Here is an 18,824-nt window from a genome sequence, read left to right on the forward strand (position 1 = left end):
GCAGCACGGTGGAAGAGGGGTTAGTGCATCTGCCTCACAATACAAAGGTCCTGAGTAGTCGTGAGTTCAATCCCGGCCTCGGGATTTTTCTGTGTGGCGTTTGCATGTCCTCCCCGTGGCTGCGTGGGTTCCCTCCGGGTACTCCGGCTTCCTCCCACCTCCAAAGACATGCACCTGGGGATAGGTTGATTGGCAACACTAAATTGGCCCTAGTGTGTGAATGTGAGTGTGAATGTTGTCTGTCTATCTGTGTTGGCCCTGCGATGAGGTGGCGACTTGTCCAGGGTGTACCCCGCCTTACGCCCGATTGTAGCTGAGATAGGCTCCAGCGCCCCCCGCGACCCCGAAGGGAATAAGCGGTATAAAATGGATGGATGGATAAAAAAAATTAGAAATGAACAATAGTGTCACAGTGGTTTACACTTGCATCACATCCCATAAGCCCGACAACACACCGCGTCCAACATTTTCCACAAAGATATAATAAGTCATATTTTGGTTCATTTATTAGTTAAAACAAATTCAAATAATGGATCCCATATTCCAATACATGACTCATTATTATCTAAACTAAATGCAGTTTGTTCTACTGATATCATCTCCATAGCTTGTGTATACCAGTCAGAATGTGTTGGACTATCAACATCTATCCATTTTTTAAATATTACCCTTTTTGTTATTATGCATATTGAAAGAAAAGCATTTTTACTCTTTGATGACACGTTACTAAATTGATGTAGATCCCCAAGAATACAAGTTTGCAGTGTCATTGGGATGTTTATATTAAGGAATGTGACTGCTTCTTTGGTTGTTTTCAACCATAACTCTTTTATTCTCTGACATTTCCACAATAAATGAACAAGAGTTCCCTCAGCTGCCTGACTCTTCATACATACCTTGCTATCTACTACACCAATTTTAAACAGCTGAGAAGATGTAAAATACAATCTATTCAAGATCTTAAATTGAGTCAGCTTATCTTTAATGCTTTTAAAGGGCTTATTGGCATTTTTCCAAATATCATTCCATGATATGTCTCTTTCATCTAAAATGTTTAAGTCCATCATCCATTTCCGTACACATGCATCATTTGCATTTCGAGTGTGGTGTTCATTTATTAATCCATAAAATAATTTAATTAATGTCTTAATTGTATCTTGATTAAAAAGTGCATCTTCCAGTTCATGACTATTTAAGGACCTACTTTCCGAGGATATGCATTTATTTACAGCGAGTTTTAAAGAGATAAAATGTAAAAAATTATTTCTGGGTACATTATATTGATCAACTAAATCATTGAACGGTTTAAAAGAGTTGTTATTAATAAAATGATGAGGTTTAGTAATAACTCTGTCTTTCCATGTTGTCCATTTAACCACATTTTTATTAATAATAATATTAGGATTGTACCAAAGCGGTTGATTGACAGATGTCATTGGGTTGATTCCTCGTATTTTCTGGCACAGTTTTAGAATGTTAAAGGTGGCTTCTATTGGGCATTGCATCTTAATCCGACTAATGATTGGTGGTGTGGCAGCAAATACCAAGTGTTAAATATCATTGACATTCATCGTTGATCTTTATTTATTGGGAAGAAGGGAAACAGACAAGATCAACAAGTCATACGAGACATTCAAGTCACACAAGACTTACAAGATTTACAAGACATACCTGTACGAGTTGTTCTGCATCTGTATGAGGTCCAGTTGCATTTTCTGTCTTTTAAGATGCTCGATGATTCAACAAAATTATATCAGTGTATCTTTTAACGACTTTGAGCGGGTAATGCATGCTATTTTTATTTGTTTTAAATCACTTTTGGACTACTGCAACTCACTTTATGTTGGAATGAACCAGGCCTCACTCGCTTAACCTTAGTTAGTCCCAAATGCTGCTGCTTGCCTTTCAACTGGCATAAAAAACGTGAGCACGTTATCTCTAAATGGGATTGGTATTCAAAATTGTAAATGCAACTTTGCCCGAAATGCTCATTTTACCTGCATATCTGTCTAACTACCTTCAAAAGGTTAGCAACACGGACAGTCACAAAACTCGAGGGAGAGTGAACAACGATCTGGAACCAACCACCCTTAAAACAAACATGGGCAAATTCTCATTCTATAGCACAGCAACCCTGGTTTGCAATAGTCCACTCCTTCCCTCAAAAAAGTAGTTTGCTCGGCTCTTTCAAAACAGCCCTGAAAATTCACTTAACAGGAGGCCAAAAAAGAAGGTAATACAATTTTCTCCGATCAGACAGAGAAGCCCTCCGCCCCTTGCTGTAAATATTGCTTTTTTAAATGTTTTTTCTGCTTTTATTTTCTTTATTCCATGTTTTTTTGCTTGTTCTTTTTATTGATGTACATATGGAGTTATTTTCCCTGTATTTTTTGTGATGATTTTTGAAATGTCGGTGCCACTATATATGTCATTGAATTTAATTGAATAGGACCCCCACTGAAACAAGACAAGATTACTTTTTTGGACAGACCTGTTAGACATAGTATTTTAAGTGTGCTGCTCTACACTTTTGGCCTAATAAAATATTCAGTCAATCAATTTACTGGCAGTTCATTTTAGAATACAAATTACAATGGTATTTTTTAAAATCTTCCAACGGATTAGCACCACAACATATGTCAGACCTTTTCAAATTCTAAAAAAATGAATGGATGGACAATATGCTGACCTGGTTACAGAGTATAAGGAATGTAAATCTTTACCCAGTGGAGGTGTGTGCCAAAGGCTTCCTTGGGGAGTCAACCAAACGGCTGGTCAGGGACAGACACAAATGTTTTGAGTCACAAGCTCAGTCATGGAGCCAATTGAGCTCGTAAATTGAGGTACTACTGTAATTGTAATATTTGGTTGATTTTTTTACACAGTCTTATCTTGTTGTATTTATATATTGTTGAATTTCTAGATTAAAAAATATTTTGTCTAAAATATTTGTCCTCTTGTTTATTGCTGTAATTGTTATTAACAAATTAAAGGCACAAGCTTTCAATGATCATTAAACATCTCAAGTAAAACGTACCAACATTTGCAGTATCGTCTACTCCTAGAGAATGTGTGGACAGCTTTAGGAAAATACATCTGATCTGATCAACACATTCCTGTCATATATCAACATGCACTGCAACAGGTTTACAATGCATCTTAATCCGACCAATGATTGGTGGTGTGGCAGCAAATACCAAGTGTTAAATATCATTGACATTCATCATTGATCTTTATTTATTGGGAAGAAGGGAAACAGACAAGATGAACAAGTCAAACAAGACTTACAAGATTTACAAGACATACCTGTACGAGTTGCTCTGCATCTGTTTGAGGTCCAGTTGCATTTTCTGTCTTTTAAGATGCTCGATGATTCAACAGAAATTCCACTCCCATAAAATGTGTATGCTTAGCAAACTGGTAAAAGTGAACATAAAACTTTGATAAACCCTCTGATTATCTGTAATGAAGTTTGAAATCTCTAACTGTAGCTTCAGCATATTTGGGAGTGTGACGTCCCATCATGTGGGATGTTCCTAGTGATTGGCTACCTCCTTTGTGTCAAAGTATTTAAGGCAGTGCATTTTTCTTCATTTAGACCGAGGACAACCAACAGCAGCATCCTGAACAGTAAGAGCTTTCACATTTTTATTTGCATGTTTTATCATTTTTAAACATCATGATGCTTTCTTTCTTGAAATCAAATTATATTCTTATAAAAAACAATTGTATACTTCTTATATTGTTAAAATAATTTTTCTTTAAAAAAAATTTTAAATAAAAATTGCTTCAAGATAAGTCGATAGTGGAAGCATTATTATAACTACAGTATATACTGTTATTTTTCTTAACTATCGTTTTTAACATTTTTTTTCTTTAAAATAAGAGCGCTGGTAAGGAAACAATACCAAACACAGTTGAGTAAATGCATCTAAACCTGTCATGACATTCATGAAACTCTGCATTTTCCTACTCATTTTAAGACATGTCTGAAACAAATAATCCATACCAAACTATTTAAAAGAAAAACATTATTAGTCATTATTAGCTCAGCAATTGATCAGTCCAGGGCATTCACTACGTGGTAGATTACTGATATCATTTTTCATAAATAAAAGAAACTGTCTCCTCTCTTGATAGAAACATGACATCTCCAAACATGATCAGATGGGTAATGTATCAACTTGACATAAATATGAAGATTACATTTGACAGAACACTATGAATTGTCCTAATATCTTATTTTATCCTGCAGTTGTACGCCATGATTGTGGCCCTGCTTGTAGGTAAGATCATTTTCAAGAAATGCAATCTTGTGGAACACAATTGTATGTACAGTATCATCCTGCATATGCTGACACACCATGTGAAAGAACAAAATTATAAAAGTCATTATGGTAAAAACTAGGGGTGGGACGAGCTCTCGCGAGATTCTAACATGATTGCGGGCACAGGACAGGAGCCTCACCCACTTTTCAAGTAACCCGTAAGAAACATGATGACACGTGTGTCAGCAATACTTTAGATGTGCTAAAATGTGTTTTACACTGCTTTGTGCATGACTAGAAGTCATGAATTCCCTCTATAGTCATGAGACTGTACGAGGTATGACTTCTCCAAAAATCCCCTTATATCTAAAGGTGTATATATATATATATATATTTATTTTTTTACCATTGAAATTTATTCCAAAGCCAATCAATAATTGCAATGCTCAAGTAGGTGTCCACTATTACAATTGAACTGTTCTTGCCTATCAGCAAAAATGCTAAGTGTAACATACCACATCTTTGTCCTTAATTAAGAGTAATTTAGAATAATAAATATCACAAATGCCCCTAATGTGTTGCACTTAGTCTTTGTTAGATCCTCCATATTTTTTGTAAAATTTCTGTATCTTTTTATTTATTTTTCTAGGAAATGAAGTGCAAGCCAGGACACCGTGGAGCGGCTCTCGTAAGCAGGCTATATTGTGTTTATTCTGCATATGAGGTCTCAAATTTTAAAGGCATGAAGTCCACTGGCAAGGTTACACTTGCAAAATAGTCGAACTGTACCAAAAGCCTTGTCTTTAAAGAATGACTGAGTCAATCAATAATTTGTTGTTGTTGTTGTTCGGAATGTTCTTTGACCAGAAGCAATGATTCTTCAGGTACCACAAGAGAACATTTGAAATGGATCCATTAATGACTATGATGGTGTATACATTACAGTATATTGGCTTTGACTTATGTAGAAATATAACATTTTCATTTTATACACCAAATTTGTCCAAAGAGTGGCCATGGCCATTTTCTGCCTGCATCTCATTTTTAATTGACTGTCAATATATTGTAAAAATTTAACAAATTATTATTTTATGAGCTATTTTATTAGATATTACACTAATTTGCTTTGTCACCTGTAACATGCAGATGAGGCTTAGCATATATTGACTTACATTAGATAGATTTTAGCATCTTTAATGTACAAAATGGCTTTCCATATCCTTTGAATTTTCTGTATGCGGTTAAAGGACGCCCATGTGTTAGCCCTTATAACATACATTTTAGTCAGAAATCCTCAGTATTTCTTACACTATATGTCAAGTTACTAAGATAATGCATACAACCCAACGGGTATGACGTCTACAAATCATTATTATTGCCTTTTTGATTAATACAGTTTCCGGTATATAGAATTGACAATCAAAGTACAGTACACGATTTCCTTATTTAAAATACTAGAGTTTTAGGTGCACTGGCAGGAAACTACACACAAAAAAAGAAAATGCAGCAAAACAAAGAGTACAATGGGAGATATAACCAAAATAAGAGCACAAGGACAGAAAATGATACAGAACACAGGAAAAACAACAGCGTGTGTCGATGTGAGTCAGCCAGTCCAGCTGTATGGGTGTCGAGTCTGTCGACAAAAACAGAACATATTTGTAATATCGCACATCTTTGACATTAGTAGTATTTTTAGAAAAAAAATAATGTGCAAAATAATGTGCAAAAAAGAAGCTAATTGTGTGATATCAGTTATTTTTAATCAGTTCATAGGTGATGTTTTGTCCAAGTATTCTCATTGTTCAACAATAATATTTTAATGATGAGATTAGGAAGATAAACAAGTGTGTTACTGTATATGCCAGACAAAGAAAAATAGGAAGTTAACTACTTTGAAGTTGTTGTTGTTTTTTTACTTTAACAGCTATTGTGATCTTGGTATTAATAGCTCTTTCAACTTGACATGACTTTTGCAGATTGCTGGACTCCTTGGTTTGATAGAGACAACCCCTCTGGTACTGGAGACTATGAGACTCTTAAGAACCTGTACAAGGAAAATCCAAATCAAATCTGCAAAGCACCACTTGATATTGAAGTCCAAACTACATCTGGGTTAAGCATGGATTCAACAGGCGATGTGGTTGCTGTGTAAGTACTAGCTGTTCTTTCTGGAAGGGGAGCATCTTGTACCTACAAAAATTTTTTACATTTATGGAACTGTAGCCATTGTACAAAAGCTTTATAGTCTACGTAGTTAAGGTATACAACAAATTTACCAGAGGCAATTAGACAAAAGTATACAATAGCATATGAAAACAGAAAAATCTGAACATAAATATGCACACATGGAGGAAATCCGTGTCAATTAATTACCGTTGATTCAAAAAACCTTTATTAATACCGATTCTACTGATGTCTTTAGCCAAATATGTGCAAGCAATGAATAGTTTCGGTTATGTTGTAAACAGCGTAACTTAATGCCAGTCAGCCAGTCTGATGGGCGTTAAATTAAACAGGTTATACTGTATTTAGGTTTGTTGAACGCCTGCTCACTCATTAAGTGTGAAATTACACAAGCAAGATTGTTTTATGTGAGCTGCCTATTTCAGAAAATATTATTTCCCAGCAAGCCAATCTAAGTTTCAAATACTCAACATACATTGTCAAACGAGAATGATTTTTGGTTAGTTGCTTAAGTAACATAAGGTTCAGGGCATGAACCCTGCAGATGTTTTGCAACATCGTACAACTTAACTTGTATTTATTAAAATCCCATTAACTTTGCGCTAGCTTTTGTTTAACAGATCTATAAACACCTCATAGACATACTTGCCAACCCTCCCGATTTTCCCAGGAGACTCCCGAATTTCAGTGCCCTTCCCGAAAATCTCCCGGAGCAACCAATCTCCCGAATTTCTCCCGATTTCTGCCCGGACAACAGCATTGGGGGCGTGCCTTGAAGGCACTGCCTTTAGCGTCCTCTACAACCTGTGGTCACGTCCGCTTTTCCTCCGTACAAACAGCGTGCCTTGTCCAGTCACATAATATATGCGGCGTTTACACACACACAAAAGTTGATGCAAGGCATACTTGATAAACAGCCATACAGGTCACACTGAGGGTGGCCGTATAAACAACTTTAACACTGTTACAAATATACGGCACACTATGAACCCACACCAAACAAGAATGACAAACACATTTCCGGAGAACATCCGCCTCTTAACACAACAGAACAAATACCCAAAATCCCTTGCAGCACTAACTCTTCCGGGAACGCTACAATATACACCCCCCACTACCACCAAACCCCGCCCCCTATCTCCCAAATTCGGAGGTCTCAAAGTTGGTAGGTATGCTCATAGAACGTTACATGCTATCAGTCACTAGCAAAGCCACCGCAGCCAGAATAAGATGTATGAACTTTACCTACGTACCAATATACAAGAGGAACCAGAAAGTAACATGAAGTTATTACATATTGTAACAAACCATTCAGTAATATCTCCTGGATGCTCTAAACGGGGCTGTTTCATAGAGGGTTTTATTTGAAGGTTCTCTAATATCTCAGTGCTTGGGGCATTTTGAAAAAGGACACCTGAGATCTGTGAAGAATTTACATAACTTGTCTCCTTTAACAATCCCTTCAGCACAATATTAGGGTGGATGCCCCACAATGTTCTCACTGAATTCTGTTCTCTTGCAGAGCTGACACTACCAGTGGGTTCATCTGTAGAAATTCAGACCAGAACACGGGAATGTGCTCTGATTATCGTGTACGTTTTAGATGTCCAGTTGATTACTGCCAGCAAAAAGGTAAGACGGGAATCATTCGAAAAAACAATCATGAAAACTAATACAAATAAAATATGATTTAAACATAATATTGCCCATTGAAGTACTTATGGTTTGCAATATTTCCCATTTTTGTAAACTTGCTTTGGTTGAGCTTTTATACAAAACCCAAAACCAGTGAAGTTGGCACGCTGTGTAAATCGTAAATAAAAACAGAATACAATGATTTGCAAATCCTTTTCAACCTATATTCAATTGAATATATTGCAAAGACAAGATAACTAATGTTGGAACTGAGAAAAAAAATGTTGCTGCAAATATTAGCTCATTTGGAATTTGATACCTGCAACATGTTTCAAAAATGCTGGCACAAGTGGCAAAAAAGACTAAGAAAGTTGAAGAATTCTCATCAAACACTTATTTGGAACATCCCACAGGTGAGCAGGCTAATTGGGAACAGGTGGGTGCCATGATTGGGTATAAAAGCAGCTTCCATGAAATGCTCGGTCATTCACAAACAAGGATGGGGCGAGGGTCACTACTTTGTGAACAAATGTGTGAGCAAATTGTCCAACAGATTAAGAACATTTCTCAACGAGCTATTGCAAGGAATTTAGGGATTTCACCATCTACGGTCCGTAATATCATCAAAAGGTTCAGAGAATCTGGAGAAATCACTGCACGTAACATTGAATGCCCCTGTCTTTCGATCCTTAGGCGGTACTGCATCAAAAACCGACAGCGGTGTGTAAAGGAAATCGCCACATGGCCAATTAGTTCATAGGTGATCAGTTCATCGGTGATGTTTTGTCCAAGTATTCTCATTGTTCAACAATAATATTTTAATGATGAGATTAGAAAGATAAACAAGTGTGTTACTGTATATGCCGGACAAAGAAAAATAGGAAATTAACTAATTTGAAGTAGTTTTTTTTTTAAACTTGAACAGCTATTGTGATCTTGGTATTAACAGCTCTTTCAACTTGACATGACTTTTGCAGATTGCTGGACTCCTTGGTTTGATCGAGACAACCCCTCTGGTACTGGAGACTATGAGACTCTTAAGAACCTGTACAAGGAAAATCCAAATAAAATCTGCAAAGCACCCATTGATATTGAAGTCCAAACTACATCTGGGTTAAGCATGGATTCAACAGGCGATGTGGTTGCTGTGTAAGTACTAGCTGTTCTTTATGGAAGGGGATTATCTTGTACCTGCACAAAAATATACATTTATGGAACTGTAACCATTGTACAAAAGCTTTATAGTCTACGTTGTTAAGGTATACAACACATTTACCTTTGGCAGTTAGATAAAAGTATACAATAGCATATGAAAACAGAAAAATCTGAACAAAAATATGCACACATGGAGGAAATCTGTCAACAAACTACCGTTGATTCAAATAACCTTTATTACCCATTCTACTGATGTCTTTAGCCAAATATGTGCAAGCAATGAATAGTTTCAGTTTCGATTATGTTGACCACAGCGTAAGTTAATGTCAGACTGAGGAGCGTTAAATTAAACAGGTTATACTGTATTTAGGTTTGTTAAACGCCTGCTCACTCATTGAGTGTGAAATTACACAAGCAAGATTGTTTGATGTGAGCTGCCTATTACAGAAAATGTTATTTCCCAGCAAACCAATCTAAGTTTCAAATACTTAACATGCAAATCCCATCAATTTAGCGCTAGCTTCTGTTTAACAGATCCATAAACATCTCATAGAACGTCACATGCTATCAGTCACTAGCAAAGCCACCGCAGCCAGAATAAGATGTAAGAACTTTACTTTCGTACTAATATACGTAAGGAACCAGAAAGTAACATGAAGTTATTACATATTGTAACAAACCATTCAGTAACATCTACCGGATGCTCTAAACAGGGCTGTTTCATAGAGGGTTTTATTTGAGGGTTCTCTAATATCTCAGTGCTTGGGGCATTTTGAAAAAGGACACCTGAGAACAGTTTTAATCTGTGAAGAATTTACATAACTTGTCTCCTTTAACAATCCATTCAGCACAAAATTAGGGTGGATGCCCCACAATGTTCTCACTGAATTCTGTTCTCTTGCAGAGCTGACACTACTAGTGGGTTCATCTGTAGAAATTCAGACCAGAACACGGGAATGTGCTCTGATTATCGTGTACGTTTTAGATGTCCATATGATTACTGCCAGCGCAAAGGTAAGACGGGAAACATTCCTAAAAACAATCATTAAACTAATACAAATATGATTTAAACATAATAATGCCCATTGAAGTACTTATGGTTTGCATTATTTCCCACTTTTCCAAACTTGCTTTGGTTGAGCTTTTATACAAAACCAGGAAACCAATTAAGTTGGCACGTTGTGTAAATAACAGAATACAATGATTTGCAAATCGTTTTCAACCTATATTCAATTGAATACACATCAAAGACAAGATATTTAATGTTGGAACTGCGAAACTTTTCTTTTTTCTTTTTGTAATTATTAGCTCATTTGGAATTTGATACGTGCAACATGTTTCAAAAAAGCTGGCGCAAGTGGCAAAACACACTGAGAAAGTTCAGGAATTCTCATCAAACACTTAATTGGAACATCCCAGAGGTGAACAGGCTAATTGAATACAGGTGGGTGCCATGATTGGGTATAAAGGCAGCTTCCATGAAATGCTCAGTCATTCACAAACAAGAATAGGGCGAGGGTCACCACTTTGTGAACAAATGCGTGAGCAAATTGTCCGACAGTTTAAGAACAACATTTCTCAACCAGTTATTGCAAGGCATTTAGGGATTTCACCATCTGTGGTCCGTAATATCATCAAAAGGTTCAGAAAATCTGGAGAAATCACTGCACGTAACATTGAATGCCCGTGACTTTCGATCCCTCAGGCAGTACTGCATTAAAAACCGACATCAGTGTGTAAAGGATATCGCCACATGGGCTCAGGAACACTTCAGAAAACCACTGTCACTAACTACAGTTGGTCGCTACATCTGTAAGTGCAAGTTAAAACTCTACTATGCAAAGCCAACACCATTTATCAACAACACCCAAAAACGCTGGGCCCAAGCTCATCTAAGATGGACTGATGCAAAGTGGAAAAGTGTTCTGTGGTCTGACAAGTTCACATTTCAAATTGTTCTTGGAAACTGTGAACGTTGTGTCCTCCGGACCAAAAGGAGAAAATAACCATCCAGATTGCTACAGGCGCAAAGTTCAAAAGCCAGCATCTGTGATTGTCAGGCTTGTCCCTGACAGTTTGGTCATGTTTTAGTTTTTCCTCTGTGTCTGTCTTTATTTCCTGTTAGCGCTCTTATCTTGTCTTTATTTCCTGCTTGTATCCCTGAGTGTTTTTTCCCCTCAGCTGTGGCTGATTGGCACCGGGCCACACCTGGTGTCAATCAGCCAGCTACTATTTAAATCTGCTTTGTCTTTCAGTCAGTGCTGGATTATTGTCGCTACTACATGTCATTAATACTTGTCGTTGTAGCTGTGTCTACTTCTGTTCACTCTGCTCATGTCATAGTTCCTTCGTGTCACAGTAAGTTTTTTTGTTTCTTGTCCACAGTTAGCCTTTGTGCTAGTTTTTGTTCATAGCCAAGTTTGTTCTCCGCCTGGTGCGCGCCTTTTGTTTGTATCCTTTTGTTTGTTTTTGTTTATAAAACTAAACTAAATACTAAAACATGACCAAACTGTCAGGGACAAGCCTGACAGTGATGGTATGGGGGTGTATTAGTGCCCAAGACATGGGTAACTTACACATCTGTGAAGGTACCATTAACCATTTACACAATGTGCCAACTTCACTGGTTTTGGGTTTTGTAGTTTTATGTTCTCTAGTGACGTCATGTGGCTGTACAATAACATATGTATATTGATACAAGTGTTGTGGAGCAGTTACCATAGCAACACAAATGCAACCATGCTGCCACCGGTACAGGGGTCTGCCAGTTTTAAAAGCTTAAAGGTTCCATTGTCACAATGCAATTTAAATGTGGTACGGAGGAACCCAAGGCCGCAGACGGATGGTGAGTAAAACAGTTCTTTACTGAAGTAAAGAGTACTCACTACAAAAATCCAAACAAGAGATAACAAAAAGCGACAGTGCGAAAAAGAGAAAACAAAATGAGCACAGTGGGGAAAAAAGAACAAAAGCTAATATGCAAAAAGAAGCAGACTTGGGTTGGAGTTGCAAGACGTGCAACCTACCAGACAGCACCAAGCTGGATGGCACTGGGAATAGCCAAGAATGTTAGCATCAAAAACTCCGGAAGCATAGAAGTCTTCGGACAAGAGGAGTGGAATTGCCGAGTGCCATCCAGCTGTCGAGGTGCTGATTAAGTAGTGTCGGGAAGATTGGACACAGCTGTGCACGTCTAACAACTCCGCCCACAGGGAAACACGGGAACTCTAGGAGGAAGACAAAAAGTAAGAGCCAGGTCTGCTGCACCAACAAAGGAAAAGTGAACATTGAAACCACAAGGTGGCAGCAGGCGGTGACATCCATTGAGAACATAGACGTGACTATGCGGATTATATCCCATACATTAATATTATATTACTAATCAGTATGTGTTCTTTTTTCAGGTTAGCTCATCTGATGGTTTTGATCGTCGCCACAAAAGATTTGCATGACAACAAAGTACGCTTTAGATGCCCATGTGAATGAAATGTCAGCAAGCCAAGGTTTTGAATGAACCTTTTATAGCTCTTGATTCACTATAAAAGTATATCTTAGGTACTGTATATGGGTAAACTAAATATATGAAAAATGATTAAAACTTGAATTTACTATCCTCTTTGCCTTGGAAAAATGTATGTTCTTTCTTAATCATCATGTTGTCAAAATCAAATAAAAGTACATATTGCACTGGTCATGGTTTATTTGTTCTGTCAAGGAACGTCACAATGCTACATTTACACTAGGGGTCTTCAAGGTTTCAAGGACACTCAAACTGATAGAGCAATGGAGCGTGGACCACCTACTTGTATATTTTGTATAAAATTGTGTTTTAAATTAGACTGATCTTACAGGTACCTTGTTATTGTGCAATACTTACTTGTCCCTAATTGTTGGAGGGACACGGGAACTCAGGTGGTTCTCTGAGTTATGAATGAGTTTCATGCCTTGACAGTGATGTAAATCAAGTTTTAGTAGAAGTCAGATCCTATAGTTCAAATTGTTATCTTCTGAATCAGTGTTTCTTAACAACAGGGCCCATTGTTGAGCTGTGAGATTCACCTACATGGCCGCCAAAAATATCTATTTCTCAGCTGTGGTACGTATGAACTGCAGCAGTACTCAGTTGTAATACACCGCTTGTTTTACACAATCTCAAAAAAACAGAAGAATTCTGGAGCTAAAGTCTTAGAGAAGTTTTTTAAAAGCAAAAATGATGACTAACGTGATGAAACTGTATTTTCATTTGCACTTAAATTTTAGTGAAGAAACATTTTGTTTCTTATCATTTTTGTTTGTTTTACACAACAATTGCATGTACATTTATTTTTCTTCAGTTATTTATGCACTATATTTGGTTCATACTTATTTTTGTAATCCTGACCTAAGCCTAAATGTATCTGTTAAACAAATAATAGTCTTGTCATGATCCGTTGCCCAGGTCATGTTTTGTTTAGTTTGGTATTTCCTTGGTTGTTGGTTAGTTCTGTTTCTGCACCCATGTTTGTTTTCTCAGTTGCCATGGGTGCTGATAATTGTCACCTGACTCTGATTATAATAATAATAATGCATTCGATTTACATAGCACTTTTCTATCAAATAGATAATCAAAGTGCTCACAATCACTCAACATTCACACATCAGTGGTGGTAAGCTACATTTGTAGCCACAGCTGCCTTGGGGCAGACTGATAAATGATAAATGATAAATGGGTTGTACCTGTATAGCGCTTTTCTACCTTCAAGGTACTCAAAGCGCTTTGACACTACTTCCACATTTACCCATTCACACACACATTCACACACTGATGGAGGGAGCTGCCATGCAAGGCGCTAACCAGCACCCATCAGGAGCAAGGGTGAAGTGTCTTGCTCAGGACACAACGGACATGACGAGGTTGGTACTAGGTGGGGATTGAACCAGGGACCCTCGGGTCGCGCACGGCCACTCTACCACTGCGCCACGCCGTCCCACTGATAGACTCCTTGATATGATCGAGACAACCCCTTCTTTCAGTGTGAGCGACACTGGGGGCAAGGGTGAAGTGTCTTGCCCAAGCAGTAATTTGGATGGCTAATCAGAGAGCTATTTATTCCTGCATCACGCCACACTCTGCCTGGCAGTCTTGCTTGATTTTCGCAACATTGGTAGTTCCTGTTTTCACCACGCTTTTGTATTTTTCCTAGTGTAAGACTTTATCAATGTTGGACCTTGGTGATTATCTTGTTTTTTTGGCTCCACACATGACTAGTATCTGAGTTTTTGTACACGTCGTCCTGCTTATTGGAATAAATCACCTTTTTACCTGCTCGCTGCTTCCGGAAGTTCTTCTGCATCTTAGGGAAACGACCACCGCAAAACCATGCGACCCCGACGTAACAAATCTTTGTGAAACATGTTTTGATTTCATTTATTACGATTAAAATCAAAAGTTAGATGACTAATTCAGTGTTTAGATTTGGGTGGGGCACCATAGCCCCTCTGTCATGGAAAAGTTGGCACCAGAGGTCAAAAAGGTTAAGACCTCCTGTCTAAAGTCACTCTCAGAAAAAGCTTACTGTTTATCACTTTTGGATATGCCTGACTTTGGGAGTCTTTTGGCCATGGCTCGGTTGTTTGCACCGGAGACCATCTGCCTGCTCTCTCCCACATTGAAGTCCGTGTGGAGAAACTTTCCATGGCTGCGGAGCTGGCGTTAGGCGTTGGGAAAGAGGGCAGAGTTTGTTCCGTGTTTGCCATTTGGTTGTCATGGGGGATTGGATGAGCATGTATCGGATACTTCGGTCTCCCTGGGCAGATTCTCGCTCATCCACATGGACCGTACATTGGCCTTGTGGTGGTGGTGGGCAGCCTTGGACGGAGTTGGCTCTCTTGGTCGATTTGCTGGGTCCGTTTTTGTCTCTGGCCGTGCTGCTCCCACCTCAGCAGATGATAGCGTGGAGCACCACAGAAGCCACCGTTGTGTATGTGGTGAACTGGTGTTTTTTGTTGTTGTTTTTTTACGATTTACTTGTGGCTGTATGTACAAATGCCGCCGCTGAAGTGGCAGCTGGTTGCATCATCTGTGTACTTTTTGAATGTCTTAATGTGATTTGTGTTCTTTCACGTTTCACTATTTGCTGTGTTGTTTGCTATCATATTTTTGTGGACTTTTTGAAACGGCGCTGCAACAACATTTTCCCCCATTGTGGGATGAATAAAGTCCTATCCTATTCTCCGATCTTATCCTAACTATGCAAATTTGTTGGGACAAGTGATGAGTCCCAAACTCATCCAATTTGTTACACCTTAGTTCAAGGCACACTTTCGATGCATTCGAATGGGCGGGGACCTAAAGTCAACAGGTCAAAGGTTTTCAGACGTAATTTTATCTTGTTGACAAAATGGATCATATTCAAAATCAAAGAAGCATATTACAGGCATAGCCTGCAACAGCTATTTTGGGGGCCTATGTAAACACTGACGCGACGGGGCGGGTAAAGCAGGAAAGCTGTTAGCGGGAGTTGATAAAAAGCGGTATTGTTACTCCTGTGCTGTTGCTTGCTACAAATACAACAATAAAGTAGTCGTTATGCAAGGCAAAACGGTTGTCTTTTCTACAAGTGAAGACAGTGTGCATCACAGACGCAGTCAGTGGGTATTGAGGGATGACAATGCACGGAGACGTTCTGCAGCAGAGCAGTTACGCATCCGTTCTGCATCCAGTGGAAATCCAGGGTAATTCCCTACTTGTTTACTCCTTTTCTTGTTTATCTTAATTTTAGTGATTTTATTGTGTTTTTTTATTTTGTATTCTATCACTTACTATAACATTTTTAAAACGTGTTTCAACACTTATTGTATTTATTAAAGGATAATCCAAAAGGCTGAAAATAGGGAACGTACAAATTCCTTGTTTATAAAATCTAAAATACTAAAATCTGTAGACAAAGATTATGTACAAAGCAAAAAACAACAATTATTCTCAACTAGAGAGGAGAATTACAATTTTGGAATAAACATAATCTGAAACATTGGTATTTTTTTGTATTGAATTTCTATCCCAATGAGACAATTGTGACATTTAAACATAGGAATTAAGCTATCACAAATAGATATGAAGAAAGGGTAGAAAATAATAAGCTCTGCTTCATTCTACTCCTTTTTGGACATGCTGAACTGTATAAATGGAATCATGTGATGTTGCTTGATGTAATTTACAAGTCTGAAATAAATAAACCATGACCAGTGTCATCTGTTACCTTTATTTGTGTCATGACCTGTCACCAAAGGTCATATCTTGTATTGTTTGTTAATCTTCTTCTTAGTTTGGTGTTCTGTTCGGTTCTCAGTGCTTTTTTTCCTTCTTGTGTTAACCTTTCTCGTTGCCAGGTTCACTGTGGACACACCAGCGTGTGGTTGTTGAGTAGGGCACACCTGCTGCCAATCACAATCATGTCCTTTTTTTTAACCGGTCTCGCCATTCAGCAGGCACGGGATCAATGTTCGCGCTCTGGTTTGCTTTATGTGACTACCTTAGATTTGGTATTTATGCCAAACTAAGCTTTGATTGGGCTACCCGTGCGCCTCCAAGCGACACCCTGTTTGTTTTGTCATTTTTGCCTTGCCAACGGAATTAAAATAATCTTACCTGCACGCTGCTTCTGCCGCTTCCTGTCCTCCCACATCCTGGAGAACACAACCATCGCAGACATGCAACCCGAACGTGACAGATTGATTTCGCCACAAGAAGTGTTCCTCATAGTTGTATTTTCTGTCTGTTAAGATGCTCGATGATTCAACAAACTTACATCAGTTTTATCTTGTAACGACTTTGAGTGGGTAATCCATGCTATTTAAAAAAAAAATGTGAACACTTTTGGACTACTGCAACTCACTTTATGTTGGAATGAACCAGGCCTCACTCGCTTAATCTCACTTAGTCCAAAATGCTGCTGCTTGCCTTTCAACTGGCACAAAAAACGTGAGCACGTTACCTCTTAATGGGATTGATATTCAAAATTGTAAATGCAACTTTGCCCGAAATGCTCCTTTTAAATGCATATCTGTCTAACTACCTTCAAAAAGTTAGCAATCTCGAGGAAGAGTGAACAACGATCTGGAACCACCCACCCGCCCCTTTTCAAAATCTAAAAAATGAATGGATGGACGATATGCTGACCTGGTTACAGAGTGTAAGGAATGAAAATCTTTACCCAGTGGAGGTGTGTGCCAGAGGCTTCCTTGGAGAGTCAACCACACGGCTGCTCAGGGACAGACACAAATGTTTTGAGTCGAAAGCTCAGTCAATTGTAATATTTGGTTTATATTCTTACACAGTCTGATCTTGTTGTGTTTATATATTGTTGAATTTGTAGATTAAAAAACATTTGTCTAAAATATTTGTCCTCTAATTTATTCCTGTAATTGTTATTAACAAATTAAAGGCACAATCTTTCAATGATCATTAAACATCTCAAGTAAAACGTACCAACATTTGCAGTATCGTCTACTCCTAGAGAATGTGTGGAAAGCTTTAGGAAAATACATCATCTGATCAACACATTCCTGTCATATATCAACATGCACTGCAACAGGTTTACAACACATCTTTTTTTTTGTCACCGATTCTGTTCATAACTTTTATGGACAGAATTTCTAGGCGCAGTCAAGGCGTTGAAGGGATCCGGTTTGGTGGCTGCAGGATTAGGTCTCTGCTTTTTGCAGATGATTTGGTCCTGATGACTTCATCTGGCCAGGATCTTCAGCTCTCACTGGATCGGTTCGCAGCTGAGTGTGAAGCGACTGGGATGAGAATCAGCACCTCCAAGTCCGAGTCCATGGTTCTCGCCCGGAAAAGGGTGGAGTGCCATCTCCAGGTTGGGGAGGAGATCTTGCCCCAAGTGGAGGAGTTCAAGGACCTTGGAGTCTTGTTCACGAGTGAGGGAAGAGTGGATCGTGAGATCGACAGGCGGATCGGTGCGGCGTCTTCAGTAATGCGGACGCTGTATCGATCCGTTGTGGTGAAGAAGGAGCTGAGCCAGAAGGCAAAGCTCTCAATTTACCGGTCGATATACGTTCCCATCCTCACCTATGGTCATGAGCTTTGGGTTATGACCGAAAGGACAAGATCACGGGTACAAGCGGCCGAAATGAGTTTCCTCCGCCGGGTGGCGGGGCTCTCCCTTAGAGATAGGGTGAGAAGCTCTGTCATCCGGGGGGAGCTTAAAGTAAAGCCGCTGCTCCTCCACATCGAGAGGAGCCAGATGAGGTGGTTCGGGCATCTGGTCAGGATGCCACCCGAGCGCCTCCCTAAGGAGGTGTTTAGGGCATGTCCGACCGGTAGGAGGCCACGAGGAAGACCCAGGACACGTTGGGAAGACTATGTCTCCCGGCCGGCCTGGGAACGCCTCGGGATCCCCCGGGAGGAGCTGGACGAAGTGGCTGGGGAGAGGGAAGTCTGGGCTTCCCTGCTTAGGCTGCTGCCCCCGCGACCCGACCTCGGATAAGCGGAAGAAGATGGATGGATGGATGGATGGAATTTATTAATCAATCAACAAAACAATACACAACAATACCACAACAATGCAATCCAATTCCAAA

General features: G+C 39.0%; 1 protein-coding gene across 2 annotated transcripts; it reads left to right on the forward strand.

Moving 5' to 3' along the window:
• Positions 1 to 4,140: 4,140 nt before the first annotated feature.
• Positions 4,141 to 12,900, forward strand: LOC133572549 (cartilage intermediate layer protein 2-like). 2 transcript variants are annotated; one of them, XM_061925358.1, is made up of 5 exons: positions 4,141 to 4,286; positions 4,918 to 4,956; positions 9,068 to 9,239; positions 10,150 to 10,259; positions 12,650 to 12,900. In XM_061925358.1, exons 1-5 carry the CDS (start codon positions 4,265 to 4,267, stop codon positions 12,652 to 12,654), a joined length of 348 nt encoding a protein of 115 aa, XP_061781342.1. In that variant the 5' UTR covers positions 4,141 to 4,264; the 3' UTR covers positions 12,655 to 12,900. The 2 variants fall into 2 exon arrangements, with proteins under 2 accessions (XP_061781342.1, XP_061781343.1); XM_061925359.1 differs by lacking the exons at positions 4,141 to 4,286; positions 4,918 to 4,956 and adding an exon at positions 7,984 to 8,087.
• The last annotated feature ends 5,924 nt before the right edge of the window (positions 12,901 to 18,824 follow it).

The sequence above is a fragment of the Nerophis lumbriciformis genome, linkage group LG30, assembly GCF_033978685.3.
Source record: "Nerophis lumbriciformis linkage group LG30, RoL_Nlum_v2.1, whole genome shotgun sequence".
NCBI lineage: Eukaryota > Metazoa > Chordata > Actinopteri > Syngnathiformes > Syngnathidae > Nerophis > Nerophis lumbriciformis.

Coding starts and splice junctions, on each gene's coding strand:
- LOC133572549 (XM_061925358.1), top strand. CDS start 4,265: ATGATTGTGGCCCTGCTTGTAG. Junction 4,957..9,067: donor GACACCGTGGAGCGGCTCTC/GTAAGCAGGCTA, acceptor TGACTTTTGCAG/ATTGCTGGACTCCTTGGTTT. Junction 9,240..10,149: donor ACAGGCGATGTGGTTGCTGT/GTAAGTACTAGC, acceptor GTTCTCTTGCAG/AGCTGACACTACTAGTGGGT.